Genomic DNA, 27,720 nt, shown 5'->3' with positions numbered 1-27,720 from the left:
GGAGAAAAGGTGGAATGCATGCATCAAGTATTGCACATGGTCCTTTTTATTTTCTGCAGCAAAAAGGCTCCCTACCTGCAGACCTAGAAGCCTCAGGTTGGCAGAGTTGACGTTACCTAGACATGATCGTGACGATGTTAAATAGCATTCCTGGGTAGTGATTCTACACAGATGGTGCTGACTGGTATGGCTCAGAGCAGTAACGGAGAGGAGCGATGAATCACAGGACAGCTCCAGGTGTTCCAGTTACTGCTGGGTTAGGGCGGATAGGGCTACTGAAAGGTCCCAAGACTCAAAGGTCTTCGTGGCAGGAGAGCTCCTGGGTGGACTCCTGCATGCTGACACATCTGGTTGACAGGGAAATGGGTCCCAGTGAGGGCTTCCCTCCCGTCAGTTCTTCACATCTCCCAGGCGGAGCTGGGCAAAGGACGTCGCCAGCTGCAATGCTTCCTGAAGGCAGCCCACATTCTTGCCTGTGGCCTGGGCAGACACATCCTTGCCACCACCTTTACCATCCATCAGGCCCGAAACCTGCTGTACCCACTCACTGGCTTTGAGGCCCCGGTTGGCTGCATTCTAGAAGATAGGAAGGGGGAATGGTCAGAAGAGAAGGTGACATTGAGGCGGGATACAGAGGGACCACACAGGGAGGGGAGCCACCCAAACCCATTCGTATCCTGGGTGATGCTACCAGAGGCCAACACTGGTACGGGGAGCAGCTACGGCCACTGTCAAGGTGAACAGAACACAAGGCCAGGCATCAGCCAGTAGCTAATACGTCTACCAACAAGAAGGCCTGAGGGGCGCGCGCAGGCGCAAACGCACACACACACACACACACACACACACACACACACAGTCTTGGCAAATACTACGAAGAACCCCTCTCTAGGAAGCTAAGGACAATACTTCTCACTGGCATAGGGGTTTGCAGGCTTTTTTTTTTTTTTTTTTTTTTAATTGAGACAGGGTTCCTCTGTCCTGGAACTTGCTCTGTAGACCAGCGCAAACTCAGAGATCCTCCAGCCTCTGCCTCCTGTGTCCTGGGATTAAAGGCTGGCTGCAGGCTTTTGTTCGGAGTAAGGCTGTAGGAAGTTCTTACCTGGGGAACCTGACAGAGGCATGTGATCTTGCCAGCCTCATTGTCCACTGTGAACAGCATGGCAGACGTCTGAGGAGAATGCGTTTTGAACAGCTTCAAAGCTTCATTCAGGGCCTGCGGAAAGAACTTCATGTCAGGTCATACACCGGGGCAGGGAGCCCTATTTTCTACAAGGGAATCTGCGGAGTAAACCCTCAGAGCACCACCCCATTTCCACGAGCAGATGCTGTCTCCAGGAGCCCATGCAAAGGCCAAAGGCAGGACCCTGGCCAGACTCTCCCCTCGGGCGCTCCTTCTTCCTCAGGCTACCAGATCTCTCCGTGGCTCAGCCTAACTTCAGGACTAAACAGTGGGCCTCAGAACTGTCAGAGGTCTGACAAGGCTGGGAGGGAAATACACAGAGCTGACAAGTAGGGCAGCCCTGCCCCAGCCCCTGCTTGCCTTGGCTGAAGCACCGCTCTCCATCTCCAGGATGACCAGGGGCTGGTTGGGGTTGCTGTCAATCAGCTGCTTTGTCTTCTCCAACACCTACAAGAAGCCCAGGAGAGAGGCTTAGGCCAAGAGCCCAGACTAAACCGTATGAGCCTCTGCCCAGGAAAACCTCTGGACTCTCTTCCAGCTGCCAGCACGGCTGAGACTTACTCGCTTCTGGACATCAGCTTTGCTGGCTCGGTCTAGGTCATCCATGACCTTCTTCAGGGATTTCAGAGTTTCTCGTTGTTCATCTTTCTGCCACTGGGGGATGACTGCAGTAGCCAGGGCCTGGAACCAGAACAGAAGTCTGTCCAGGTCTTTGCTCCTAGGAGGTAGGGGAATTCAAGCCTACTCTACCCCACCCATCTGTTTTTGAACCAAAGTTTTCTAGGATCAGTGTCTGAGAAAACCACAAAGATATCTGCTAGCTTTAAGACTAGTCACTCTATTAATGTAGCAGCCATCACAGCAGGGCTGGAGAGAAACTGGCATTATAAAGAGGGCTTAGCTCTTAAGTTGAGACCTAGCTGTGAACACAGCCTGCGAAGACTCGCTGCAAGCTTAGCATACCAAGAAATACCAGCCATTGTGCTACATACAGTTCAAGGGCAGCATGGGTTACACAGTGACATCCTTTCTCAAACAACAACAAAAAGCCCAACACTGCACCTCCCCCGCCCAGCACGTGGCTCATGTTTGCAAAGAGATGGTAAGGCTAGCGGACAGCTGCAAATCCGAGGCCAGCCTGAGCTATATAGTGTGTTCCAGGCTAGTCTGGGCTACAGAGTAAGACTCTGTCTCAAAAAAGCACAATTAAAAGAACAAAAAGTTCAAGCACAGGACAGTCTTACTCCTCAGGCTTGATAAGGATCGAACAGACCCAGAAGCAGGGGAGGCCATCCCTACCTCGCCAAGGTCGGCAATTTCCCTCTGCACATCCTTGTTGGGTGCGGTCTGGGCCTTCACTTTGGCCTCCATGACAGAGAGAGATTTCTTCAAGCTCTCTGCCTTCCTGAGGGCCTGGGAAGAGAACAATTAGAGATGTAAACACCAGGGGTGTCTTTCCTTCAGGAAGCAAGTGCTCTGGCCACACACACAGAGCCAGCAAAGGCCACACTGTAACTCAGGTCCAAGGGTAACCAGGTGAAATGACCATTACTCGGGTCAAGATAGAGTTCCCAGCACAGATCAACGGTTCTCTGTGCCATGTTCCTTACGTTAGGCGGGCTGTGTGGGCTATGTGCAGAGGGAAGGGCAATGAAGCGGAAGCAGAACTCTGCCTTGCCCTCCCACACATGGTTGTGCTAGGAGAAAGACACTGAGGTTATGTATTCTGTTTTCCATGATGCTGTTTGTTTTGGGAAATTCCTATTATTTTGTGTGTGATGTGTGTGCAGGGTATCCACATGGGAGTCATAGAACAACTTCATGGAGCCAGTGCTCTCCTTACACTTTATGTGGGTCCCCGGAGACAAACTCAGGCTGTCAAGTCTTTGTGGCAAGTGCCATTATGTACCGAGCCCAAGATGTACAAGATGCGACACTGACAGCCAGGAAGCTTGTGCAGTGATAGCTTCCTCTGACAGGCAGGGCCCACACACCTGACCTCACCTTCTGTGCTTCAGCACCTGTGACAGCAACAATCCTCCGGATACCCTTGGCAATAGCTTCTTCGGTCACTATCACGAAAGCTCCTGCGTGACTAGAGTTCCGTAGATGCCTAAAGGGCAGAGCACAAAAGGCTATGAAGAAGAGGAAGTCTGGGAGCCCTGGGTGAGATGCCTCTTCCCTGTGAAGTAATCCAGTCTTTCACAGTAGGGAAGGCCTTTTTTTTTTTTTTTTTTTTTTTTTTTAAGACAGGGTCTCACTGTGTAAATTCTGGCCAAGAATTTATTATATAGACTATACTGGCCTCAAAATAAGAGATTCGCCCACCTCTGTGTCCCAAGTGCTGGGGTTAAAGACGTGGCGTGCACCATCACACCCCAGCGACCTTTCACTGTGATGGGACTTTAGGAGCAGAGGTCAGAAGCACAGGCAAGTGAAGGAGCAGAAGGAAAAAAAGTTGGGCCGAGCCCAGAAGCCAGGGTTCAGACTGAGCCTCAGTTTTCCCAATATAAAAGGGGACAGGTCTCCTTCACAAGGCTGCTGTAAAAATCAAGTGAGACTCATCAAAATGCTGATATGCCAATATCCAACTCAGTAATATTGTTATTAGGTTGCATGTGACATTTTGATCTTTTGGTGGAACATAAGCTATATTTTAATATATGTAAAAATGCTCATTAGTTGAGAATATTGGAAGATTACTTTTTTTTTTTTGGCGGGGTAGTATTTCAAGACAAGGTTTTTTTTTTTTTTTGTAGCTTTGGAGCCTGTCCTGGAACTCACAGAGATCCTCCTGCCTCTGTCTCCCCAGGTACTGGGATTAAGGGCATGAGCCACCACTGCCTGGTTTGGAGGATTACTTTTTAAATTTTTTTAAAACATTTTTTAATGATTTACTTATTCTTATTTTATGTGCAGTGGTGTTTTGCTTGCATGTATGTCTGTATGAGGGTGTCAGATCCCCTGGACTGGAGTTAAAGATAGTTGTGAACTGCCATGTGGGTGCTGGGAATTGAACCCAGGTCCTCTAGAAGAGCAGCCAGTGCTCTTAACCACTGAGCCATCCCTCCAGCCCTACTTTGAAAAATCTTACTACATTACCTGGATCTAGAAATAGGCCTTAGTCTCCAGTTTCTCAAAGAACTCAAAGTGTGCACTTGTGGAGGGGCCCAAAACAGCTTGACTACACTGCAGCCATGGCAGGCTTAGGGGCCCAGACACAGCTTCTGTGTCAGGCTTACTGGCAGGCAACACCCAGATCCAGGAAAAGCCATTAGCTGACACCACTCAGGGATCTACCCAGGGGTGAGGAAGTATCTGACATCCCAAACATTCCAACCATTAGATAAAGTGGCCAGATGTCCCTGAGTCTAGCACACACCTATTTTTGTTTTAAAGATACCCCTCGACAAATGTCAGCAAATCAGGGTCCCAAACCCTGGAAATCTCCTCACCCCAACCTCTGCTATGATAAAAATCCTACCTTGCCTGGCTCAGGGCTCTCTGCTCTCACCGCTTTGTGGGACAGACAGACCAAGCCCCAGAGCTTGAAAATAAAGGTTATTTGCTTCTACATAAGGGATTCAGTCTCCCTGGTAGTCTTTTGGGGGTCCCGGAGATCTGGGCATAACATACTAACTCCTAGTCGAATGCTGAGAGGTTGGTACAAAATCTTTGAAAGTCATTCCCTAAGGGGTGGTCATGTGTACTAGGCTCCTTTTAGAATCCAAACTGGCAGAAACTAGTGGTTCTCCTAAGCTACCTGAGCCAGGTCTACTACAGGGTCTGCTCAGGAGCTCTCAGACAATGGGCTCAGTTTCCCTTCCCAGATTCTGCTCAAGCTGGCAAAGGGAATCATGTAGGCACAGGACTAGAATGAGCCAGGGCCAGCACAGGAGCTCTGTGAGTACTCTAAAGCCTTGCTGAATCCTGAATTGCTACCAACTTTCTTTTGAGAAAGAAAACAAGAACACCAGCAATTTTGAATGTGTAGACGGTGTTCTTCATCTCTTTGTCCTGGGAAAAACATTTCATTAGAAACCTAAGAAATGCTATCATCGGACACACCGAGGCATCTGAGTGGACATCAGGCTATTAGGAGTCTCAGGAATCTTACTTGACAAGTGCATTTCTGAGGACTTCATTTTAACCTTAGAAATATTAGAGTCTGAGGCTCAATGGTAGAACACTTGTTTAGCATCTGCACAACCCTGAGTTCCATCCAAAGCGTGGCAAAATAATAGATTAATAAAGGAATGTGACAGTCAGTCTAGTCTAGTTTCATATCCTCACAGGGGGATGCCAAAAGCAGGTGAGCTCATCTATTGCTGTTCCTACCAAAGTACTCACGTTCCTCCACAGAACTCAACAGAGGTCAGGGAGCCAGCAGGCCCGGAAGGGTCATCCAACAGCTCCGACACCGGGACCCCAATGGAGACGACTCGCACAGGGTCAGGATAGGTCTCATCAAATACAGCTCGAAGGCCCTGGATGGCTTTAGCTGCTGCCAGGGGACAGTCTTGGGTATAGACAGGCTGCCATAAAAAGAAGACAAGAGGGAAAAAAAGCTGGAATAACCTCTGACGGTGAGGAAGCAGCCGTAGAGAGAACACCGTAACCCCACTGTGTCTGGCACACACCCTGAGCCTTCTGAAAAAATATCCCATGCAAAAGCAAACGAAGCCAGGCAGGAATTTCTAATCTGATGTGAAAACACTGTATGTAAGCACAAAAACACTGTTTAAGGAGGTGGGAGATCAAAGACCTCCCTCCATGTGGCATGGGTCACCACTATAAAAGCCGTCTGAGGATTGCTGCCTTCAGCGTCGCCATGAACAAGTCAGGACATGGTATATGGGAACATCTGGACGGCTGTGCCTCCGTGACAGAAAGTGATGGTGCAGGAGCGTGAGCTTCATGTCCCAAGAACTCAGACACGGTAGAACCTACCTTAGCTGCGGCAATCATGGCGTTGACGATCTCCTCAGCCTTCTTGATTTGCTGGGTGGACATGGCTCCCTTGGCAGTGAAGTCAAACCGAAGGCGGTCAGGAGCAACCAGGGAGCCTTTCTGGTCCGCTTCCCCAAGCACGGAGCGCAGGGCAAAGTTCAGAATGTGTGTGGCGGTATGGTTGCTCATGACAGGTCTCCGCCGAGGCTGCAGAGGGCAGAGAAGGCTGCTAGAGAGCTGTCCCCAAGTACTAGAAAAATCTGTTGACTATAAGGCTGCTCAGGGTAACAACAGTTTTTCCCAGTTTTCCTTATGGATAAGTGTAGGCGTACAACTAGGTTCTGGCCAAGAGGATGTGAAAATGAGGTACCTTCAAGGGGTGTGCCCTCCTCCTTCCTCTGCCTAGAACAGGAATAACACACTAGGGCTGATGGTCCACATCTGACTTGTTGTCTGTTGGAGTTTTGTTTTTTAGGAGATAGTGTCTCACTATGTAGCCGGGGCTGACTTAGAACTCCAAGTTCCACCTGCCTCTGCTTCCTGAGTACTGGGATCAAAGGCTCAAGCCACCATCCCAGCCTGTTGTTGGTTTTGTAAATTGGTTTATCGGGACACAACTACATTCATCTGTTTACACACAGTAAACATACAGTACCACAGCATAGCTGAGAAACTGGGATTTAGGCTGTGTAGCCTGAAAAGCCAAAAATACTTACTACCCAACCCTTTCCAAAAGGAAGCTTGCCCACCCCTGGCCTGGACAACATGCCTCAGAACTACCTTTTTGGTCCATGAAACCAAATCCTGAGCAGACCCTAGAGATGAGCAACAAGCAAGGAGAAGCGGGCCCTGTAACTTTTATATAATGTGAAACACACACTCCACAATTGGAAGCCGTTACTTGGAGCTCTGTCACATGTAATAGAACTAGTCCTTTTCTGTTTCTGAGACAGGGTCACACTGTGTAATCCAGAGGCCGACCTCAAACTCTTGATCCTCCTGCTTAACAAGGATGGTAGTTGTGCTCACAAATTGCCTGGCTTCTGAGTTCTTTTTTTTTTTTTTTTTTTTGGAGCTGAGGATAGAACCCAGGGCCTTTAGGCAAGCGCTCTACCACTGAGCTAAATTCCCAACCCCAGCTTCTGAGTTCTTAATGCAGGTTCCTTGACTGCTGAAAAAGTTCTTGGAGTTTGAAAAGCAATCCATGAGAGAAGGGGGTGTTTCAGAGGACAGGATCAAGATAAATTATATACATGTATGAAATTGTCAAAGAATAAATAAAACACTATGGGACCAAATAGACTTGAGCGTTAGGTTCTTTCCTTACAATCTACAAAATGCACCAAAATTTACTGCTGTGCTTGGCTAGCAGTTTCACTTAGGATGGGCCAACAAAATGTCTCAGTGGGCAAACCACCAAGCTTGACAATCTGAGTTCAATACCTGGGACCCACTTGGTAAGAACTGACTCTTTCAAGTTGTCCTTGACCTCCACATGTGTGCTGTGGCATGTGCACACAGAGATAAAATAAACATACTTTAAAAAAATATTAAAAATAGGCAGGTGTGGTGGTGCATGCCTTTAATCCCAGTACTTTGGAGGCAGAGGTATGGGGATCTCTGTGAGTTTGAGGCCAGCCTGGTTTATATACTGAGTTATAGGGTAGCAAGGGCTCTGTAGAGAGACCCTGCTTAAAAAAAGAAAAAGAAAAAAGAAAAAAATCCCAAAATAAATGAATAAAGATATTAGAAACTGTTACCACCAAAGGAGGTAATCTGGCAACCAGGTCAAATGGGAAGCTGGGCAGGGCAGGCCACGGGAGGCTGGGACAAACTACACAGTGTTCAAGAGACCATCTCAAAACATCTCAGTAAATACATAAGCATCAAACACGGACCAGCATATGCAACTTACCTCATCAATAAACAGCCGGACTTGATCCCCCACTTTCAGGCTTCCATATAATGTTCCTATGTGCAGCACATACCCGCCTCGGACCTGAGCATTCTTCACTGTGAACTCAGTTTTCTGCAGAGTCAAGGACACCAATAGGGAAGTTTTCCTTCCTAATATACCAATTCTCCTTTTATGTACACACATAGCCCCCATTAGATGAGACTCATACCGCCTTTATACTGGGTGGCCTGGGGCAAACCTGACTGTAGTCTTCCTGCCTTCTCACTGTCAGGATTACAAGTACACAGCACAAGTCCCAAGCCCAGGGCCTTATTCATGCCAAGCAAACGCTGTACCAACTGAGCTACTTCCTCAGCAAGGAACATCTGAACACTCTATGAAGTGGATCCTGTCCTGCTGGGAGGAAACCAGCTGCCAAAGGAGACCAAGTGACTGCCTCATCAGGACCGAACAGAGGCTGAGCTTTCTAGAAGAATGTCCTTTAAGGGGAAGGCTTGGGGGGGGGGAGTGGGAGGAGGGATAAGAGGGGGATCTGAGCCGGGCGGTGTGGCGCATGACTTTGATCCCAGACTCAGGAGGCAGAGCCAGGTGGATCTCTGTGAGTTCAAGGCCAGCCTGGTCTACAGAGCAAGATCTAGGACAGACACCAAAACTACTGTCTCGAAGGAAAAAAAAAAAAAAAAAAAAAGGGTGGGTGGTGGTGGGGGTCTATTTGCATGTAAAATGTATTAAAAAAAATTCTTTTTTTTTTGCCAGAGCTGAGGACCAAACCCAGGGCCTTGCGCTTGCTAGGCAAGCGATCTACCACTGAGATAGGAAAAAAAAAAAAAAAAAATTCTTAATAAAAAAATAAATAAAATAAAAATAATAAAAATAAAACAAAACAAAAAAACCCCAGAATGTCCTTCAAGAGTAGTCTCTGCCAGGCATGGTGATGCATACCTCTACTCCCAACACAGGAAAGTCTGAGGCAGGATTACTGGGAGTTCAAGACTTATCTGAGCTATAAGGGTGAGACCCTGTCTCACAAAGCCAACAAACGAAACCAATCAAGAAGTGAAAAGAGAGTATCCTTATTATCCTTATTCACAAGGAAGCACCGAGGAGGCAGCGATGGCATTGGCATCCTGGCTGCAAGGACCCTACAAGGTACCTAAGAACAACAGGTAGAAGAAGCAGCCCTCCCAGGCAGTGGCGGCACACGCCTTTAACACCAGCACTCAGGAGGCAGAGGCAGGCAGATCCCTGAGTTCAAGGCCAGCCTGGTCTACAGAATGAGTTCTAGGATGGCCAGGGCTACACAGGAAAAACCCTGTCTCAAACAAACAAACAAAAGAAAAGAGAAGCAATCCTCTTGTCTGCAGAAGAAACACCAACAAAAGAATAAAACTCAAACATCTGTCAAATCAGCTCCCCACAGCTCAGAGTATGAAGGAGGAAAAGAGGCCACCCAGCTCCATGCCTGGCCTTCCAGAGAGTACAAGAAAGAAGTCGGGCCTTACATCCTCACTGTTGTCATCAACCTTCACCAAGTAGCCTTCGTCGTAGATCTGCCCTCCTTGTTCAGCATAGAAACAGGTCTTGTCCAGCACTACTCCACACTCCTGGCCAGTGACCACCTCTTCCACAAACATCTTCTCCCTGCGCAGAGCAAGCACGGTAGCCACTGTGCACTCAAACACTGCTCAAGTGACAGAAAAGGGGGAAGACAGGTCAGTGACTCCATCGAGATATGCTAATCCCCCTGTGCTGAGACTGACCCCAGACCCTCACACGTGTTACACAGCACTCCACCGCTGATTTACTTCCCCAGCCCAATTCACATATTCTTTTTGTGGTTGTTTTGGAGTCAGGGCCTTAATATGTAGCCTTTGCTGGCCTGGAATTTTCTATATAGACCAGGCTGGCCTCCAACTCACAGAGATCCACCTGCTTCTGCATCTTGGGTATTGGGATTAAAAGTATGCAATACCATAACTGGCTCCAATCACACATTTTTAGTTGCCTTTTGCTAAATTCTATTTCTCAGCATTAGGTTCTAATTGTCTACTTTTATTTTGAAAGTCAGCCCATTAGACTTTCTAAAATAACTAGCACGCTGATTTCCCACCAGGAAAGCAGTACGCAGTAGGTTGACTAACTGTTCCAGTTTCTAAAACTCAGGGGTTTCCTAATGGATTTGGGCTGGGCATAGTGGAAATGGAATTGAGCTGGGCATGGTGGCACACGCCTTTAATCTAAACACTTGGAAGGCTAAAACAGGTGGATTCCTGTGAGTTCAAGGCCAGCCTGGTCTACATGGAAAGTTCTAGACTAGCCAGGGCTACACAGTGGGACCCTGTCTCAAAGAGGTCAAACTAACAAGCAGTCTAACTATATAGATTTTGGTAGAAGATCTCTGCCAGGGGCCATGTACTACCATTTGCTTATTTGGAATTTAAAATTCTATTATGCTTGTATAGAGTTCAATAGCCACTGTGATTACTTCAGGGCCAACTACCTTTTTTTTTTTTTTTTTTTCTGTAAGGAGTTACAATTAAGGGAAATTAGTTTAAGAGTAGCTGGAACCTCCCTATGATTTATAAAAACAAAAACAAAACCACTTTCTGTAACTATACTTCAAAATAGTTAAGGAAACCACCAGCCGAGGATGCCTATAAGAATAAGGGTACACAGTATGCCCCGCTGGGCACCTCCCCAATACAGAGGCAGACAGCATGGCGCAGACGAACAGCAGCATACCGTAGCTGTCACTGGCGTCGGAATGGTAGTTATACTTCGGAGAATCGTCTGTGGCCTCCACACCCTTGGCCCGGAGCTCTTCAATAGCATAAATGTCCAGCATGAGGAGGTCTTCCCCACCTGCTCCCTTGCCCTGTGACTTCAGCTATCAAAACAAGAGAAAAAGCCTTAGTTACCTCAATGCAGGAGGAAAGAGAACGAGACTTGACAAACTATGGCCAAGGAAAAATTGAAGAATAGCATTCTTTAATCTTCACACTACTGGCATTTGGGGCTTGACCAGCCTTTGTTTGGGGGACCGCCCTCTTGCATGGCAGGACACTGAGCAGCATCTCAAGGCTCTATCAACAAGACGACAGGAGCATGTGTCTCTAGTTGTAAAAAATACCTTTAACACATTATTACAAAATGGTCCAGGAAGGATGGCTCTAGCTAGGAGCCACCGGTCTAGGGAAGACTTTAAGGGAAAGAAGTCAAGCTGATTGGTACCTGCGTAGGTTTTGCCTTGCCTGCCTATACTACACATTCTTTTCTTTTTGGGTGCTGATGGTAATAGAAATAGAGGCCATTTCTTAGGAAAGAAAAAGCAAGCCAGGAGGTGGTGGTGCATGCCTTTAATCCTAACACTTGGGAGGCAGAGGCAGGTGGATCTTTGAGCTCCAGGCCAGCCTGGTCTACAGATCTAGTCCTAGGACAGCCAGGGCTACACAGTGAATCCTTAACTCAAACAAAACAAAACAAAACAAAAAAACAAACAACCAAAAAACAGACAGACAGACAGACAGTACTGAGGGCGGAAGTGAGCTAGTGAGCTGGGAAGACATCAGGTGCTCAGCAAGTCACTCTTGACATTCTTCACCTGGGCCAGTTTCCGCTCCTCTTCAAAGCCATCCATATCGACCACCAGGCCCTTCTCTTCAGCAATCAAGCCAGTGAGATCCACTGGGAATCCGTAAGTGTCGTAGAGGAGCCAAGCAGTATCTCCTACAGAGAACAAAGGAATTGTGTGAAAAGAACATGACAAACCCCCTCTTCCCATGCCAAGCCCTCCCAGGAGGCTGCTGGAAGTAACGTGTGAACAGAGTTAAGGCAAGTCAAATCTTTTAGGACTGAGCAGAAGGTACATTTTCAAGACAGGGTTTCTCTGTGTTAACAGTCTTGGCTGTCCTGGAACTTGCTCTGTAGTCCAGGCTGGCCTCAAATTTACAGAGATCCTCCTGCCTCTGCCTCCCAAGTTCTGGGATTAAAGGCATGTGCCACCACTGCTCAGCTTCTTCTCTCTCTTTTTTTTTTTAAGATTTATTTATCTATCATGTATACAGTGTTTTGCCTGCATGTATCCCTGCAGGCTAGGAGAAGGGCACCAGTTCTCATTATGGATGGTTGTGAGTCACCCTGTGGTTGCTGGGAATTGAACTCAAGAACCTCTGGAAGAGCAGTCAGTGCTCTTAACCGCTGAGCCACCTCTCCAGCCCCCAAATTTCTGTTTCTTGATCTGAGCACTATAAATGAGTCCATTCATCTTTCTCTTTAAACATTACACTTCAATAAAAAGAAAATCACCAGAACTGGAGAGATGGCCTGATCAGAGTTTAGAAGCACTAACAATGTTGCTCTTGCAGAAGCCTGGGTTTGGTTCACAACACCTACTTACGTCAGGCTACTCACAACCACTTATTAATTCTAGTTTCCCAGGGTGTCCAATGTTCTCTTCTCTCCTCTATGGACACTGCAATCACATGTGAAACCCACATTATAATTTTTATAAAAAATTATTTAAAAAAAAAGCCTTTAAAATGATTTTTCTCAGCTGGGTGGTGATGGCGCATGCCTTTGATCCCAGCATATGGGAGGCAGAGGCAGAAAGATCTTTGTGAGTTCCCATGCTACAGAGAAAAACCCCATCTTGAAAAACAAAACAAAAAAAAAAAAAAATTAATTTTGCCAGCTGATGAAAGATAAAGCAAATTGCAAGATGATGTACACCAAATGTTATTTCTATATGCAAAATATGCAGACATAAACACCTATTTGGCATTCAGGAGGCAGACGGCAGGCGGATCTCTGAGTTTGAGGCCAGCTTGTTTTACAGAAGTCCCTGGGCTACATGAGAAAACCTTGTCTTGAAAAACCAAGACTAACAATAACAAAAAAAAAAAAAAACCCATCTATTTGCAATTTCATGCAAATAGAGAAAAATCCTGAAGAGTTGGTTACACACCAAATCTTTTATGTTTTTCCTCTTGAGTAGTTTTTTGCTATGTGGCACAGACTTGACCTTGTGATCCCCCTGCCTCAGCATCCTGAGATTACGAGTGCCACTGTGCCAGCTCCAACAGTGTTGTTTTTACCTCTGAGAAAGGTATTTGGAAAAGGTATTAACTTTTCATTTCCGTATTGTTTGACTACTTCTACCGCGGTCAATTCTTTTATAATTACTTTTGTTCTAAGTCTTATTTACACTAAAAGCAGTTTAGTTAAGGCAATCTCAGCCTTGGCGGGGGCGAGAAACCATTCTTTCTGCGAAGGATTCCCTGTGCCTGGGAGAGAAGGAAGGCGACAACTGGCCCTCACCTGGAATGGTCTTGCAGTCTCCTAAGCTTTGAATTTTTCGGTCCAGGATGCGCCGCCCTCTGCTGAGCGTCTTGAGAAACTGTACCTCTTCTTCATTAATGATATCTTTCACCATGTCTGGGTCCTTCTTCAGTTCAGGAAATGCATCTCCCTGACAAAAGGGGTTCAGTGAGGACAGAGACCATTCCATGATGCACACCCTTCTTTTGGGAGCTGGGGATTCACTATGTCTATAACCCTGGCTGGCCCCAAACTCACCTGCCTCTGCCTCCCAATTGCTGGAATTAAATGCATATACCACCATATATGACCTCCATCCATTAACAGGGGTAGAGAGATGGCTCAGAGGTTAAGAGCACTGGCTGCTCTTCCAGAGGTCCTGAGTTCAATTCCCAGGAACCACATGGTGGCTCACAACTATCTCTAGTGGGATCGGATACCCTCTTCTGGCATAAAGGGGTCCATGCAGATAGAGCACTCATACATAAAATAAATAAATCTTTAAAAACAATATCCATTAACAATATGTCCCCACCCACCATATGTCTCTTAGACTATGAAAGTGGGGACTTTCTCTACGTACCAGAGACTGTACAACAACATCCACTAACGTCGCAAAGAAACCCCTGCTGGCATTCAGTTTCTCATGGGAATATCGAACAGCTCTTCGAAGAATCCGCCTCAGCACGTACCTGTGAAAAGCAGACTTTACTATGTTTCCTGCGGGGAAACATCCCTGGCTGAGGGTTCCAAGGTAGCTCCTTTAGAACTCTACTCAAAGCAGAGCAACATGAACTTTTGGTTCCCCTCTGTGTTTGCAGAGATTTGGCTTCACTACCAAGACAAAAAATAACCAGACTGGGGCTGGAGAGATGGCTCAGCGGTTAAGAGCACTGGCTGCTCTTCCAGAGGACCCAGGTTCAATTCCCAGCACCCACATGGCAGCTCACAACTGCCTATAACTCTAGTTTCCAGGGGATCTGACACCTTCACACCAATGCACATAAAGTGAATTTAAATAAATCATTAAAAACAAACAAACAAACAAACAAACAAACAGACTGGTGTATGAGATCCCAGGCCAGCTTGTCAGGAACACAGTTTCCTGGGACGAACCAAGATCCTGTCTGACAGCCTGAGTACCAGCCTTCCCTCAGTAATTAATAGAAACTATTAATATAGTAGTTTTCAAATAAATTAAAACTCCCTTCAATCTTAAAAAGAGGGGAGGGAAGGGATCCATCTGCCTACTCCAAAGACAACAACAAAAGAATAATGAAGTATAGCTTTAAACTCCACAGTCAGAAACTCATGGTATCAGTTCAAAACCTGCCCAGAGAGACTCACCCCCGCCCTGTGTTGTCGGGCCGGCCGCCATCAGCCAGTGCCACAGTGATGGTCCGAGCATGGTCAGCCAGAACTCTGTAGGCCATGTCAATTCCATCGGCATCCTCAGCACCAACTTTCCCAGTGTACGGCCGGGCACCTGTACCCTACAGGTCAACAGCAGAAGGGCAGATGAGACAGTCCTAGAGGGTGAGCAGGTCTAGGAGAAGATGACCATCTTGCCACATCCCACAAGTCCAAAAAAGGGGACAGCCCAAGACCATGAAGCCAGGCCCTATCCCTGACAAACAGCACAGCATTCCCCTTCTTCAGAGAAGGGCAGGCTAACACTAATGGAGCAGACGGATGGCAACAAGCACTCTGGGTTGTCAAAGTGTATGGCCATTCACCTAGGATGTCCGTGCTAAAAGTCCATCCTGCACACCTCCCGAGAAGCATCCATGCTCACAATAGGATCAGTACCTTCTGAATGGCTTCAAAGTAAGGGACAAAAAGGTCAGTGTCATAGTTGGACATCTTGTTCTGCAGCACAGACACCAGTCTCTCTAGGCCCATCCCTGTGTCAATGCTTTTCTTGGGAAGAGGTTTCAAAAGGCCATCAGTTTCCCTGTATGATACAAAGAGGAAGTTGAAGCAGGGACCCAGGCCTCTTTGGGTCCTGTTGGTTAAAACTCACTTAGCATTGTTTGAAAGATGTTACTATTCACCATTTGCCCTTGTCTGGTTTGTGTAGAGAGGGGTAGATACATACCCAGCATCCTTGCTTTGTTATTTTTGGGGGGTTGGGGATGGTGTTGAGACAGGGTCTCTCTACATAGCCTTGGCTGTCCTGGACTTTGTATGTAGACCAGGCTGGCCTTGAACTCATAGATCAGCCTGCCTCTGCCTCTTGAATGCTGAGATTAAAGGTATGCACCACCACGCCCAGCTCCTAATTCTTAAATAGCCGGCAAAAGGCTCAGGAGGCATTATATAAGATTAGCTTTTAAAATAGGTACATCCTGCCCACTACCTATAGTGGAACACCTTGCACAGCCTTGATGCAGGGGGAAGTGCTTGGACCTGCCTCAGCTGAATGTACCAGGCTCTGCTGACTCCCCATAGGAGGCCTTACATTTTTGGAGGAGGAAGTGGGGGTGGGTGGGTTGGGGGAAAAGGCTGGAGGGGGGGCAGGAGGAGGGAAGAGAGGGGGATCTGTGGTTGGTATGTAAAATGAATAAAAAATTTTAATAAGAAAAGAAAGAAAAAAAAATAGGTACATCCCTGTCCCATGCATCAGAATGGAAACCCAACAATATAATTTAAAGAAGTGCCACAGGATCCCAGGAGCATCTGAAACCTGCATCAGGGCTGCTCACTGTCTCCAGAAATAAAGATCCCAAACAACCTTCAGCCATGAAGTCACTGTGCAGCCGATTCCCCTTTCTCTGCTTGGTTAAAGAAAAGGACCTGCTCTGAGCAGGAAGGAGCAGGGCCCGCATTACCTATTATACTGGATGAACACAAGGTTCCAGATCTCTAGCACATTGGGGTCATCCTGGTTGACAAGGTGTGCTGCATCCCTACCACCAATTCGGTCATAGTGGATCTCGCTGCAGGGACCACAGGGGCCTGTATCACCCATCTCCCAGAAGTTGTCCTTCATGTTGCCAGGAAGGATTTTGGCATCATCCAGTCTGCAAAGAGCAAGGAAGATAAATCCACTTGGATGCCATCATCAAAAATCTCTCCAAGACTTGCTTCTATCACACAATGGATCCCTATGATTTCTTACAAAGAAGTCTCCCTCTCTGGCAATCACTAATATTAAGTCTCCATTCAAAGCCTACTAAGGAAGCAGAACATGACTCTTCATAATGCTATGATCACAACCCAATAAAAATATGTCAAGATACACATAAAGCCTAGAAAATATATACAACAAAAATATATACAACAGAAGTATTTATTTTGAAAATGAACACAATTTAAGCAAATGGTTCTTTCTTTTGTTCTTTGAGACAGGGTCTCACTATGTAGCCCTGGTTAGCATGAAACGGGCTACGTAGATGATGCAGGCTGACTCACTGAAATATACAGCCTTTGCTTTCCAAGTGCTGGCATCAACGGTGTGTGTATCACCACACTTGACATGTTTTCTTTACAAAAGTTCTTTCCATTAAAAAAAAAAAAAAAAAAAAAAAAAAAGACTACCATGGTTTAGATGTGGCATACAGCTGTCAAAACTTAAAATGAAAACATTTTTGTGAATGCTTTTGAGACAGAGCCTTGCTATGTAGTCAAAACTGGCCCTGACCTTAGAATCCTGCTACCTCTGCCACCAGGTATAAGAATTATAGGTATGTCATCAAACTTGGGTTTCACACTGAAATGTAATAATTAACTGCCAAGGAGCTGCGGGTATCGTTGAGTGACTGAGTGTATATTTGGAACCCACTGAGAAGAAAGGGAAGGAAGAAAAGAGGGAAGGATTACAGGTGGTTGACCATCCTTGAATTTAGGAATCTAAGTAAGTGAGTTACATTCTTATCCCCATCATACCCTCCCCCATTTTTTAATATTTAAGAATTTCTTTAAAGAATTTTTAAAAAATTATGTACATATGTGACTATGTCCATGTGAATGCAGGTCCCTCCAAGGCCAAAGGTGTTAGATCCCCTACAAGGTACTTGCTGTGAACCACAGCCTCAGGACTAGGACAGAACTCCAGTCCCCTTACCCTAAATTCTGCCAGATCTGCCTGCACTCCAGGTCCGGCTCTAGGCCAGCTGCTTCGTCTCCACCAAAATAAGTAACATAGAGTCTGTCAACTGGAATACCAAACTCTTGGGTGAGAAGTTCCAGGGCCATCTTACATGCCAATTCCTACAAAAAGGAAGATACAGAACATGGATTCAAAAACCATGATATCTACTTTAAAAACTACAAAGATTCGACTTACATAGGAAATAGAAAGTAAAACCATCAAATGATAAAAGTTTTCTAGGGAGTCTCAGAATTATTAAATGCCCTCCATTCCTGAATATTCTAAATGATATTTCATGTTTTTAAAATAATCAAAATTAATAACAGTCCCTTTTGTGGAAATTAACCTCATGTTAAACTAAGTCACCTATGATGAGCTTACCTTGAAATAATCTCCAAAAGACCAGGAGCCCAACATCTCAAAGAAGGTGTGATGATAGACATCTTTGCCCACGTCATCCAGATCATTGTGTTTGCCCCCAGCCCGGATGCATTTCTGGGTATTGGCAGCTCTGCTCAGCTTTGCCATAGGGTGAGATGGGTCAATTGTGTTTAGGAAGATGGGTTTGAACTAAAAAAAGAGAAAGGAACAGTTTAACTTTTTTAAAGGCCTGCCGGCTACGTCAAGTGTCCATAACCTGGCGGACGTGGGTGCACACACACGCTGTCCTTTGCAATTTGTGAGCCTAGACACTTAGAAGCAGGGGTATGACAGAACCAAGGTAGAGTCCACTAATCTTGGAGCAGCTTCTCCCTGGACCTAATACCATAAAGGTTTTCACCACTGCTGTAATACCGCCAGCATAGGAGAAGCCCCATCACATCTCAACAGCTGAAGGTGATGTGTAAAACTGTCTTTACCGACTACGATGTCCAGGTCTTAGATCAGTGGATCTTAGCCTTCCTGCTGAGAACCCTGTAATTCAGTTCCTCATGTTGTAGTGACCCTCCCAACCATAAAATTATCTCATTGCTACTTCCTAACTGTGATTTTGCCATGGTTATGAACTGTAATGTAAATATGATACACAGGATATCTGATATGTGACCCCCAAAGAGGTCACGAGCCCTGGGTTGAGAACCACTACCTTAGATCATCCTTCTAGAAGAACTCATGTAACAAATGGATATGCTCACTTAGGAGGAAAGGTGTCAAAGAAGAAAACATCGAAACATATTCGACAAGTGTAATCACTACTTGCTGATGAAGGATTGGACATGAAGGTTTGATATGTCCCTGTTCTGGGGATTTATCCACTCACACTTTGATTTGTCATTGCTAGTCATACAGTTTTGATTTATTGTTCTCACCAGGCTTGTATGATTTGATGTTTTCCAACTTGGAAAACCAGTAGCTACTTGTGACTACAACAAATTAATTAATAAACACAGAGAGATGGCTCAGCATTTTAGAGATCTTGCAGGTCTCGCAGAGGACCCAGGTTCAGTTCTAAGCACCTATGTGGTAGCACAGAAGTGTTGTGAATCCAATTCTAGGGGAATTCAACATCCTCTTTTGGTCTCTGTGGACACGGCATGCACATGGAGTATATAAATATGTACAAGCTACATGTATACACATAAAATAAAAATACATTAATCTTTAAATAAAGATTTTTAAAAGGCTGAAGAGATGGCTCAGGGGTTAAGAACACTTGCAGTTCTTGCAGAGGACCCAGGTTCAATTCCCAGCACCAACATGATGGATCGGATCGCAACCACCTGAAACTCCAGTTCCAGGGGCTTTGACACCCTATTCTGGAAGGCACACATGTAGCATGCAGACAAAATACCCATACATTTTTTTTTTTTTTAAATGTGCTGGGCGGTGGTGGCACACGCCTTTAGTCCCAGCACTCGGGAGGCAGAGCCAGGTGGATCTCTGTTGAGTTCAAGGCCAGCCTGGTCTACAGAGTGAGATCTTAGACAGGCACCAAAACTACACAGAGAAACCCTGTCTCGAAACAAAACAAAACAACAACAACAAAATAATAATAATCTTTTCAAGACTCATTTAAAAAATGAACTTATTGGCCAGGTGTAGGAGCCATCTTCCCAGCCCTCTCACTTCCAAACATAACCCACAAGCAACACTATTACTATTCTTCATTTCAGAAACTCAGGCTCACCACGGCAAGCCTGTACACAGGCTTACCCGATTCTGACTGACTCTGAGAGTTGTGTTTTAACTGCTGCTCTGCTGCCTTCAGCCAGGCAGTCTGCCAGAAGGAATCAAAGTCGTTACCTGGTTCATGCCTGCGTTGGCAAAGAGCAGAGTGGGGTCGTCCAACGGGATAGTGGCAGAAGAGTGAACATAAGTGTGCCCATTTTTTCTGAAGAAGTTTATAAACCGCTCTCGAATTTCCCTGGCTGTTAGCATGGAGTCCATCTTGAAAGCCACCTCAGGGAACTAACCCAAAGAAAAGATGATGGGAAATTAGGGGAGATAAAACTAAAAGTAGGCATTACACAAGACGCATGGCTTCTCAAGCCAAGTCAAAGAATGACAAGGCCTAGCTCCTTTTGATCCTGAAATCTGTGTGTCGCAATGTCCCAGGGAAGAGTTACTGTCAGAGAAAGATTTTTGCTGTGCCAGCAGAGTGGCCCGGGCCGTTATACACCTGCCAACCTCAACAGACACCAAGGAGAGCAGGTGACTTATTCATGTTTTCATTCATTGAACAAACATGCACTGAGCACTCACTGCCAGGAATCAGAAAAGAATGATGGACCTCGCGGTCTTTACAATCCCAGTGAAGAAAAGGGAGAGGCTCACTTCAACGAAAGGAGGCGTCTGTATCTACTGGCCTCTAAAGATCTTTCAAACTCTGTTAACCTGCATCCCCAAGGTTGTACACAGTTCCAGATCCCCAAAGCCAGAGCTGCTAGGTTTGGGCTGACACTTTGGTGTCAGTGGCAGTGAATCCAAGGACAAGCCTGTTTGTGACTTAAGTTACCTTAAAGTATCAACATTGTATCAACCTGGGGGCTGGAGAGATGGCTTAGTGGTTAAGAGCACTGGCTGTTCTTCCAGAGGACCCAGGTTCAATTCCCAACACTGACAAGGCAGCTCACAACTGTCTATAACTCCAGTTTCATGGGATCTGAATCCCTCATGCTAATGTACATAAAATTTATATATATATATATATATATATATATATATATATGTATGTGTGTATATATGCATGTGTATATACATATACATACATACATACATACATACATATATGCCTAAAATCTCCAGAATGATAGCTGGGGAAGGGTTTACTAAGAACTGGGAGTTAGCTCAGTGGTACAGTATACATTATTTCAAAATCAGCTATAGGAAAACAAGCCGACTGAATAAGCCTAGGCACTCAAGAGAGAGAAGTTGAAAAAGGCAACTTTATAGCTTCAAAGCCTTTTTATAAGTGTTATGTCCCTGAAAGGCAGGGTGTGTGGGGGTATGGGAGTGATGATAGGATTTGGTGAGTATACCAATCATATCTAGTGTTATAGTGCCAAGCTGCACTGGGTGCCCAGAAAAATGAGAACTCTCTCATTCATGCTATTATCTACAAGTCTCTAGAATTCTAAACCCAGCTCTAACCTTAACTGCAACACTTTAGCTTGAGTTTAGTCCTTGCATCAACAGGATTTTGTGAGAATCAAAAACTAATGAAACGGATACTATTTACATCAATAAGCACAGAGTTTTTAAGCACAAGACATCCTGACTCAGCCAACCACACTCAACTGATTTACTTACAACTCAATTAACATATCATTGAGACAGAAGCCCCAAAGGGACAAAAAGATGGTAAAACAGCCTGCGTGAAAAAAACTGGGCTAGCGTTCCCACAGGGTCTTGCTGCTTATGCCACGGAGTCCAGGTTAAGGTTTTCAGGAATCTTATCACACCGCATTCTTTTCCACCTGCACATGCCTCTCTCAACACTGGTTGTAAAAATGAAGTTACCATTATAACAAGTCATAGTTGTTAACGAAAACTGCTTCTCTAAATCGGCAACCTGAGGCAAAGTTACATTTCAAAGAACACTTGGATTTCCCATCTTTGCATTCATGCAACATAATGAACACGTATTGTGCGCTGAAAACCAAGATGGAGAGTCGTCAGTGCCCTCCATGGGGAGACCATCCACAGAAATAACGGGTCTTAACTGGGATCCAATATGTTCGTTGTTAGCCCTAGAGAGGCTGGAGACCGTTCAAAGCTATGTCCCCCGCCAGACAAAATCCCAGCGCTCAGGAGGCCGAGGAAGGTGATTCCAGCAGCACTCACCATGCCGAGGCAGGAGAACCGCCGCGAGTTCAAGGCCAGCCCTGGCTACAGGGCTGACATCAGGCCAGTCGGGGATAAGGTGTGAGCACCTAAAAAGAATAAACGGCGATGTCCCTCAGCGGGACTCCACCCAGCTGGCTCACCCCGGTCTTCAGGCCTGCTCCCGCAACCGCCTAAGGGATTAAAATGAGAGGAGGCGAACCCTTGGGTCTGGGGGTTACTGGACAGCAAGCGCGATCTTCCCAGGGTCTCGGTCCTCGGCAAGTCCACCCGAGGCCGCACCACTTTCAGTGCCCGGAGAGAGGAGCAAAAGCGGCTCCCGAGTGGGTGCTCCTGCCAACCCTGGGGCTCGGCTCCCCGGGCCAGGGGCGGGACGGCCCGGCAGCCTGACGCAGTGCCCGCAACCCGCCAAGGGCCGGCTCTTCTCTAGGGCTCCCGAGGCCCTCTTGCTTTCCCCCCAGGGCCCGAGCCCACCGCCAGATGCCCCCAGTTACCTGCTCCCTCAGAGGCGAGGACACACCGCTGTCCCCACCCGCCCCAGCCAGCGCCAGACCCGTACCCCGCCGTCCAATCAGCGCGCTCTCGTGAAAAGAGCTCCGTTACGCCTCGTCCTCAGCAGACGTCATTGGTCCGTTCACATGCCAACCATCCGGAGCGCGAATGAGTTTACAAACCGGTTTCTGGGAAGGCGGCTGGGCTTGGCTGATGCAATGCTTGAGAAAGCTGGGACATTGGGTGTCACATGACACGGTTGGCTCTTGGCTCTTGGAGACCGACATTTTGGGCCCCATTGGTAGAGCCCTAATAGTGAACAGTTAACAAGAGGGATGATGGGATCATGAATCTGGTGGCGACTGCAGATTTTGGTGTAGCGCTCATGTTTTAACTGCAAAGCTATACACAGACCTCAAAGGTTATTTGGCCTTTTGAAACACGGACCAGAAATTGGGATTTTCCTGCCTCTCTGCGTGTCCAGTGCTAGGATTGCACGTGTGCACCAATCAAATGTTCTTGTTACCAAAATTAGACTTGCATTTCTTGCTTCACGGTACTTTGGACTGCAATGAGTGCCTGAACCAGGCCAAAGTGCTTTGTCACTTATCAATCCCTCCAGCTCTCTCTTTTAGACACAGGGTCTGGACAAATTGTCCAGGTTGGCCTTGAATTTTTCAGTCTTATCCCACCCTCCAGAGTAGGTGGGATTACAGTCCTGTGACACCAGGGACAGCTTTATATTTGTCCTCCTTATCCCAATTTCTTGAATTTGAAGAGGAAGAAATGACCTAAAACAAGTTAACAGTTATCTGGCCCAACATTTGCTTTAGAAAAACAGTCAACCTTCATAAGGAAAGCCTTTAATGGTGATCGACACCTATAATCCAGCACTTGAGAGGTAGAAGCAGGTGGATTGGGAGTTCAAGGCCATCTTTGGTCATTAGTAGACACTGTCCAAAATACCACACACACACAAAACACTCCACACAGAGTTTAATTTTTAAACTGTATTATTAGGTCTGCTAGTATCCCCTTTTTACAAACGAGGAAAACCCAAATTACATATTGCAACATGGAAACTGTTTCTTTAAGTTGTACAGTTTGTTTGTTTTTGGTTTTTTTCGAGACAGGGTTTCTCTGTGTAGTTTTGGTGCCTGACCTGGATCTAACGCTGTAGCTCAGGCTGGCCTCGAACTCACAGAGATCCACCTGCCTCTGCCTCCCAAGTGCTGGGATTAAAGGCGTGCGCCACCACCGCCCGGCAAGTTGTATAGTTTTACAGAACAAAGAAAGTCATAAACCAAGGCAATTTTAAAATCCATTGGTGGATATATCAGAGAGGTGAATACAGCAAGGTAGGGACAGCTTATCTGTAGGCCCAAGATGTTATCTGATGGTATCCTTAGCCTTTGGGTCTGCTAAGTTAATAGAGCCCCAATGATATCTAACACAGAGATGGGTAAAGAATGGCTGTTTCCAGTCCAAGATAAAGTAATTAGCCTAGGGACCTGCAACAGTCCAGTCTCTCCACAGCACTGAAATTATATCTAATCAGTCGACCAGTCTCTGCACACAAACCCTTTTCAATAGTTTTTTTGTTTTGTTTTGATTTGAAGATAGGTCTCACTATATAACCCCTAGCTCCCTGGCTGTCCTAGAACTCAATATATAGACCAGGCTGGCCTCGAACTCACAGAGATCTGCCTGTCTTTGCCTCCCAGACTCAGGGGTTAAAGGTATGTGCTACTACGCCTGGCTGGGATCAGAATTAATCAATCAATCAATCAATCAATCAATTAATTAATTCCTTTTTGTTGTTGTTGTTCTTCGATACAGGGTTTCTCTTTGAAACCGCCCTGGCTGTCCTGGATCTCGCTCTGTAGACCAGGCTGGCCTCGAACTCACAGAGATCCTCCTGCCTCTGCCTCCCCAGTAACGGGATCAAAGGCATGCACCACCACCGCCCGGCTGAGATCAGCATTTCTGAATAAAACAGACACTGTACCGCTGTCAAGGGATTTCTAGTCATTGGGCAACTCAGCAACAAACGACAAACTTGAGGCGCCTTCCAGCGACCTTCCGGCGGGGCCCCTGCGGGTCTTTGGAGGCCAGGGTCCCGGTGCGCATGCGCACGCCGCCCCCTGCCCTTCCGTTGATTGGCCAGGAGGAGCAGCTTCCCAAGCCTGGGCCAATGGAGCTGAGGCTCGGCTGGGACGGTGAGTGGCGGTTGAGGAAGCCTAACCGCCATGTTTAGCCGTGATGGCCGGAGCTGCTGGCCGGGTCGAGGCCGAGCCCGGGCCCAGGCTCGGAATCCACTTTCCTTGCCCTTAAGTGGCGTGAGTATCCGTGCGGGTAGCTCTCTCCTGACTGCTAGAAAGAAGGGGGAGAGGAAGAGCCGAGGAGCCCCGACCCGCAGCCAGGCCCCGGGCCTCGGCATCCCGCAGAACTCAGGTGGCCGCCCGGCTCCGCGGGGGCATGCACGAGGCGGAACGCAAATGCCGAGGGCCCTTCCCCACACACCACTTTGGAGGCCACGCTCTTCTCTGCAGTCCCAGGTTGCTCGGCTTCATTACGGGTGGACTCCGAGAGTCTGCATTTTTATTTGTTTTTCTTCTTACTTTGTTGTCTTTTTTTTCAGGTCAGGGTTTCTCTGTGTAGTCCTGGCTGTCTTGGAACTCGCTCTGTAGCCCAGGCTGGCCTCAAAACTCACAGAGATCCGCCTGCCTCTGCCTCCCGAGTGCTGGGATTACAGGGATGCGCCACCACCGCCCAGTTAGATTTTTGTGTTAATAGAGAAGATAACACACTCAATTTAATTCAGGGAAGCTGTGCCCCCTCAAAGTCATTATATAGCTAACGATGACCTTGAACTGGATCTTTTTGTTTCCACCTTCCAAATGGTCGAGCTTTGAGGGTGCTTCAGTTGAAGTTTTGTGTTTGAGGTATTCAAATACACTCAGGGTCTGGCATGTGCTGCTAGAGAGGAGATGTACTTTCAGTTCCCACGTTTTGTTTCTTTTTGGTTTTTCCTTGGCTGGCCTGGAACTCAGAGTTTGTTTGCCTCTGCCTCCCAAGTGCTGGGATTAAAGGTGTGCACCACCACAGCCATCTCATGTTTTATTTCTTAAGAACTGTGGTAGGAGCCTAGGTTGTATGTCCGTGTCTTGTTTTTAATTTTTAATTTTTTGGCAGTTTTATAGAGGTCATAGCACATCTGGTTACACTTATCCCCTCATTCCTTCCGTACCCCGGAAGACGAGGTATTTGTTAAATAGTATTCCCTTCATTGTCGAAAATAAAATTTGGTTGGGTGGTTTTTGTTTTTCGAGATGGAGTCTTACTATTTATAACCCTGGATGGCCTGGAACTATGTGGACCAGGCTGGCCTCTAATTCACAGAAATATGCCTACCTGTGTGCTCGGGTTAAAGGCTTGCATCACCACACTAAGGTGTTTTTGTTTTTTAAATTTATTTTTGTATGTTTTTAAATAAAAAATGGCCATGTTCTCCAATTCCTTATTCTCCTGCCTCAGCATCTTGAGTACTGGGATTACAGGTTGCACCACCATGCTTGGCTTGTTGTACAATTTTTGGTTTGGTTTGGTTTTTGAGATTGTCTCAAAAGAAAAAAAGATAGCTGGAGAGATGGCTCAGCGGTTATGAGCATTGACTGTTCAGAGGACCCATGTCACTTCCCACCACCAATTAAAAAAAAAAAAACCTAATTATTTGCCAGGTGGTGATACACGCCTTTAATCCCAGCACTCAGGAGGCAGAGACAGGTGGATTTCTGTGAGTTCCAGTCCAGCCTGGGCTACAGAGTGAGTTCCAGGAAAGGTGCAAAGCTACACAGAGAAACCTTGTCTTGAAAAACCAAAAGAGGGGGGGGGAGGAAGAAAGAGAGAAAGAGAAAGAAAGGAAGGAAGGAAGAAAGAAAGAAAGAAAGAAAGAAAGAAAGAAAGAAAGAAAGAAAATAGACACATGGAAAATAACTTCAGAGGATAAAATGAATTCAAAATGAAGTTTCAGGTGGTGGTGGTGGCTCATGATTGTAATTCCAGCATTTGGAGACTGAGGCAAGCAGATCACTGTGAGTTAGAGAAATCCCTCCTAAGTAGTTCCCATTTATTGTGTTTCTGGGGACTTTCATACTGTGTATACACACCTACATGAGTTTGTTTCATTTTGTTGAGCAAGTAGTACCTATTCTGTTATATTGCATCTTGCGTAATTTAATGTTTAACTTCATTATATTTTGTTTGGAACTTCTTAAAAACTTTATGTAGCCTTGAAAAATACAAAATAACCTAATATTTTCTAGCTGATTTTTTCCCCAGGGTTTCTTATAACTTGAAATATGATCCTGGCTTCCAGGCTGTGCGTGGTTGTCCCCCTGCCTGCCCAATCTTCACTGCTCACCATTGCTTGAGATTCATTTATTGTCATGGGATATTAGTAAAATGTTGTCATAAAGTTCCAGAAACTCCAATTCCTTCTAGGAAGTAACAAGGGATAAAGGCCTGTTTGATCCCAGTTAGGGGAAAGCAAGTATTTCAGTCCTTATTTTACTATTCTAAAAACTGGAGCTATTTCCTCCTTTTAAAAATTATCCCAAACTAAGGCTGGACAGATGGCTCAGAGGTTAAGAGCACTTGCTGCTCTTGCAGAGGACTCGGGTTCAATTCCCAGCACCCACATGCTAGTTCACAACCATTCATAACTCCACTTCAAGGGTATCCAGTGCCTTCTGACTTCCCTAGGCACCACACACACATATGGTGCACAAAGACATGCAAGCAAAACACCCATACACATAAAATAAAATAAACAAATCTTTAAAACTAAATAAATAAAATGCCAACTACACAACCTTTACATAGGCAAGCTGGCTATCTGAAGAAGGCATAGATGACTCCAAAAGTCATAATATTTTCCTATTAAGCAGCTTGTAACATTTCCCCCAGGAACTGAATTGGTTTGGTTGAACAAACTAACTTGCTCTTTCTGGTCTCTGATACTCTACCAGGAGTTTTCCTTGTCACCTTCCTTTGGTTTTTTCAAAGATCAATTTGGGGCAGATCTTTGAGCACTTAACCCTTTGTTTTACGGGACTGGTTGCCAATACTTAGACATCTTATTAAATTGATAAGAACAGATACTATCTTGATCTTCTCTAAGAGTCGGTTAAGCTTATACACTGAAGCAGTTTAAATAACCTGAAAAGTTAAACAGCCATTTGCTTGCTTGTGTATTCTGACTGTAATAGTTATATGAGCTCCTCAATGCCACCATGCTTGGCTTTCCCCGCTTCAGCCCGAGAGCATTTAATCCCGTCTACGGCATTTGGGTAGTAGGGTGATCTGCAGCGAAGGGTGAAGGGTGGGGACTCCAAGACTACATTAGTGGTGCCGTCCTGGGACCTTAGAGGCGCAGTGCTGACGCAGACTATGACGACACACGGCGCGCCGCTTCCGCTCGTC

At 46.1% G+C, this 27,720-nt stretch overlaps 1 protein-coding gene across 2 annotated transcripts; it reads right to left on the bottom strand.

Annotated features, from left to right (window-relative positions):
* Nucleotides 1–23: 23 nt before the first annotated feature.
* Nucleotides 24–22,314, bottom strand: Aars1 (alanyl-tRNA synthetase 1). Of its 2 annotated transcripts, XM_036187646.1 has the most exons (22): nucleotides 22,239–22,283; nucleotides 21,745–21,833; nucleotides 19,705–19,869; nucleotides 17,842–18,030; nucleotides 17,434–17,579; nucleotides 16,199–16,390; nucleotides 15,177–15,321; nucleotides 14,715–14,860; nucleotides 13,951–14,059; nucleotides 13,368–13,518; nucleotides 11,653–11,777; nucleotides 10,794–10,938; nucleotides 9,554–9,732; nucleotides 8,049–8,162; nucleotides 6,134–6,340; nucleotides 5,534–5,718; nucleotides 3,188–3,296; nucleotides 2,483–2,596; nucleotides 1,745–1,864; nucleotides 1,544–1,630; nucleotides 1,103–1,216; nucleotides 24–576 (listed from the first exon to the last, which is right to left on the bottom strand). In XM_036187646.1, the coding sequence occupies exons 2-22, from the start codon at nucleotides 21,745–21,747 to the stop codon at nucleotides 391–393; spliced, it is 2,931 nt and encodes a 976-aa protein (XP_036043539.1). In that variant the 5' UTR covers nucleotides 21,748–21,833; nucleotides 22,239–22,283; the 3' UTR covers nucleotides 24–390. The 2 variants fall into 2 exon arrangements, with proteins under 2 accessions (XP_036043539.1, XP_036043540.1); XM_036187647.1 differs by lacking the exon at nucleotides 21,745–21,833 and having other exon boundaries at nucleotides 22,239–22,314.
* Between the last annotated feature and the right edge of the window lie 5,406 nt (nucleotides 22,315–27,720).

The sequence above is a fragment of the Onychomys torridus genome, chromosome 5 (genome assembly GCF_903995425.1).
Source record: "Onychomys torridus chromosome 5, mOncTor1.1, whole genome shotgun sequence".
Taxonomy (NCBI): domain Eukaryota; kingdom Metazoa; phylum Chordata; class Mammalia; order Rodentia; family Cricetidae; genus Onychomys; species Onychomys torridus.
This window is presented reverse-complemented; position numbering and strand designations above follow the sequence as displayed.

Excerpts from the sequence above, each read along its gene's own strand:
- Aars1 (XM_036187646.1), bottom strand. Across the intron at positions 14,861-15,176 it reads ACTTTGAAGCCATTCAGAAG|GGTACAGGTGCCCGGCCGTA; the intron begins GTACTGATCCTA and ends GTTGACCTGTAG. Across the intron at positions 13,519-13,950 it reads ATGTTGTTGTACAGTCTCTG|GGAGATGCATTTCCTGAACT; the intron begins GTACGTAGAGAA and ends CCCTTTTGTCAG.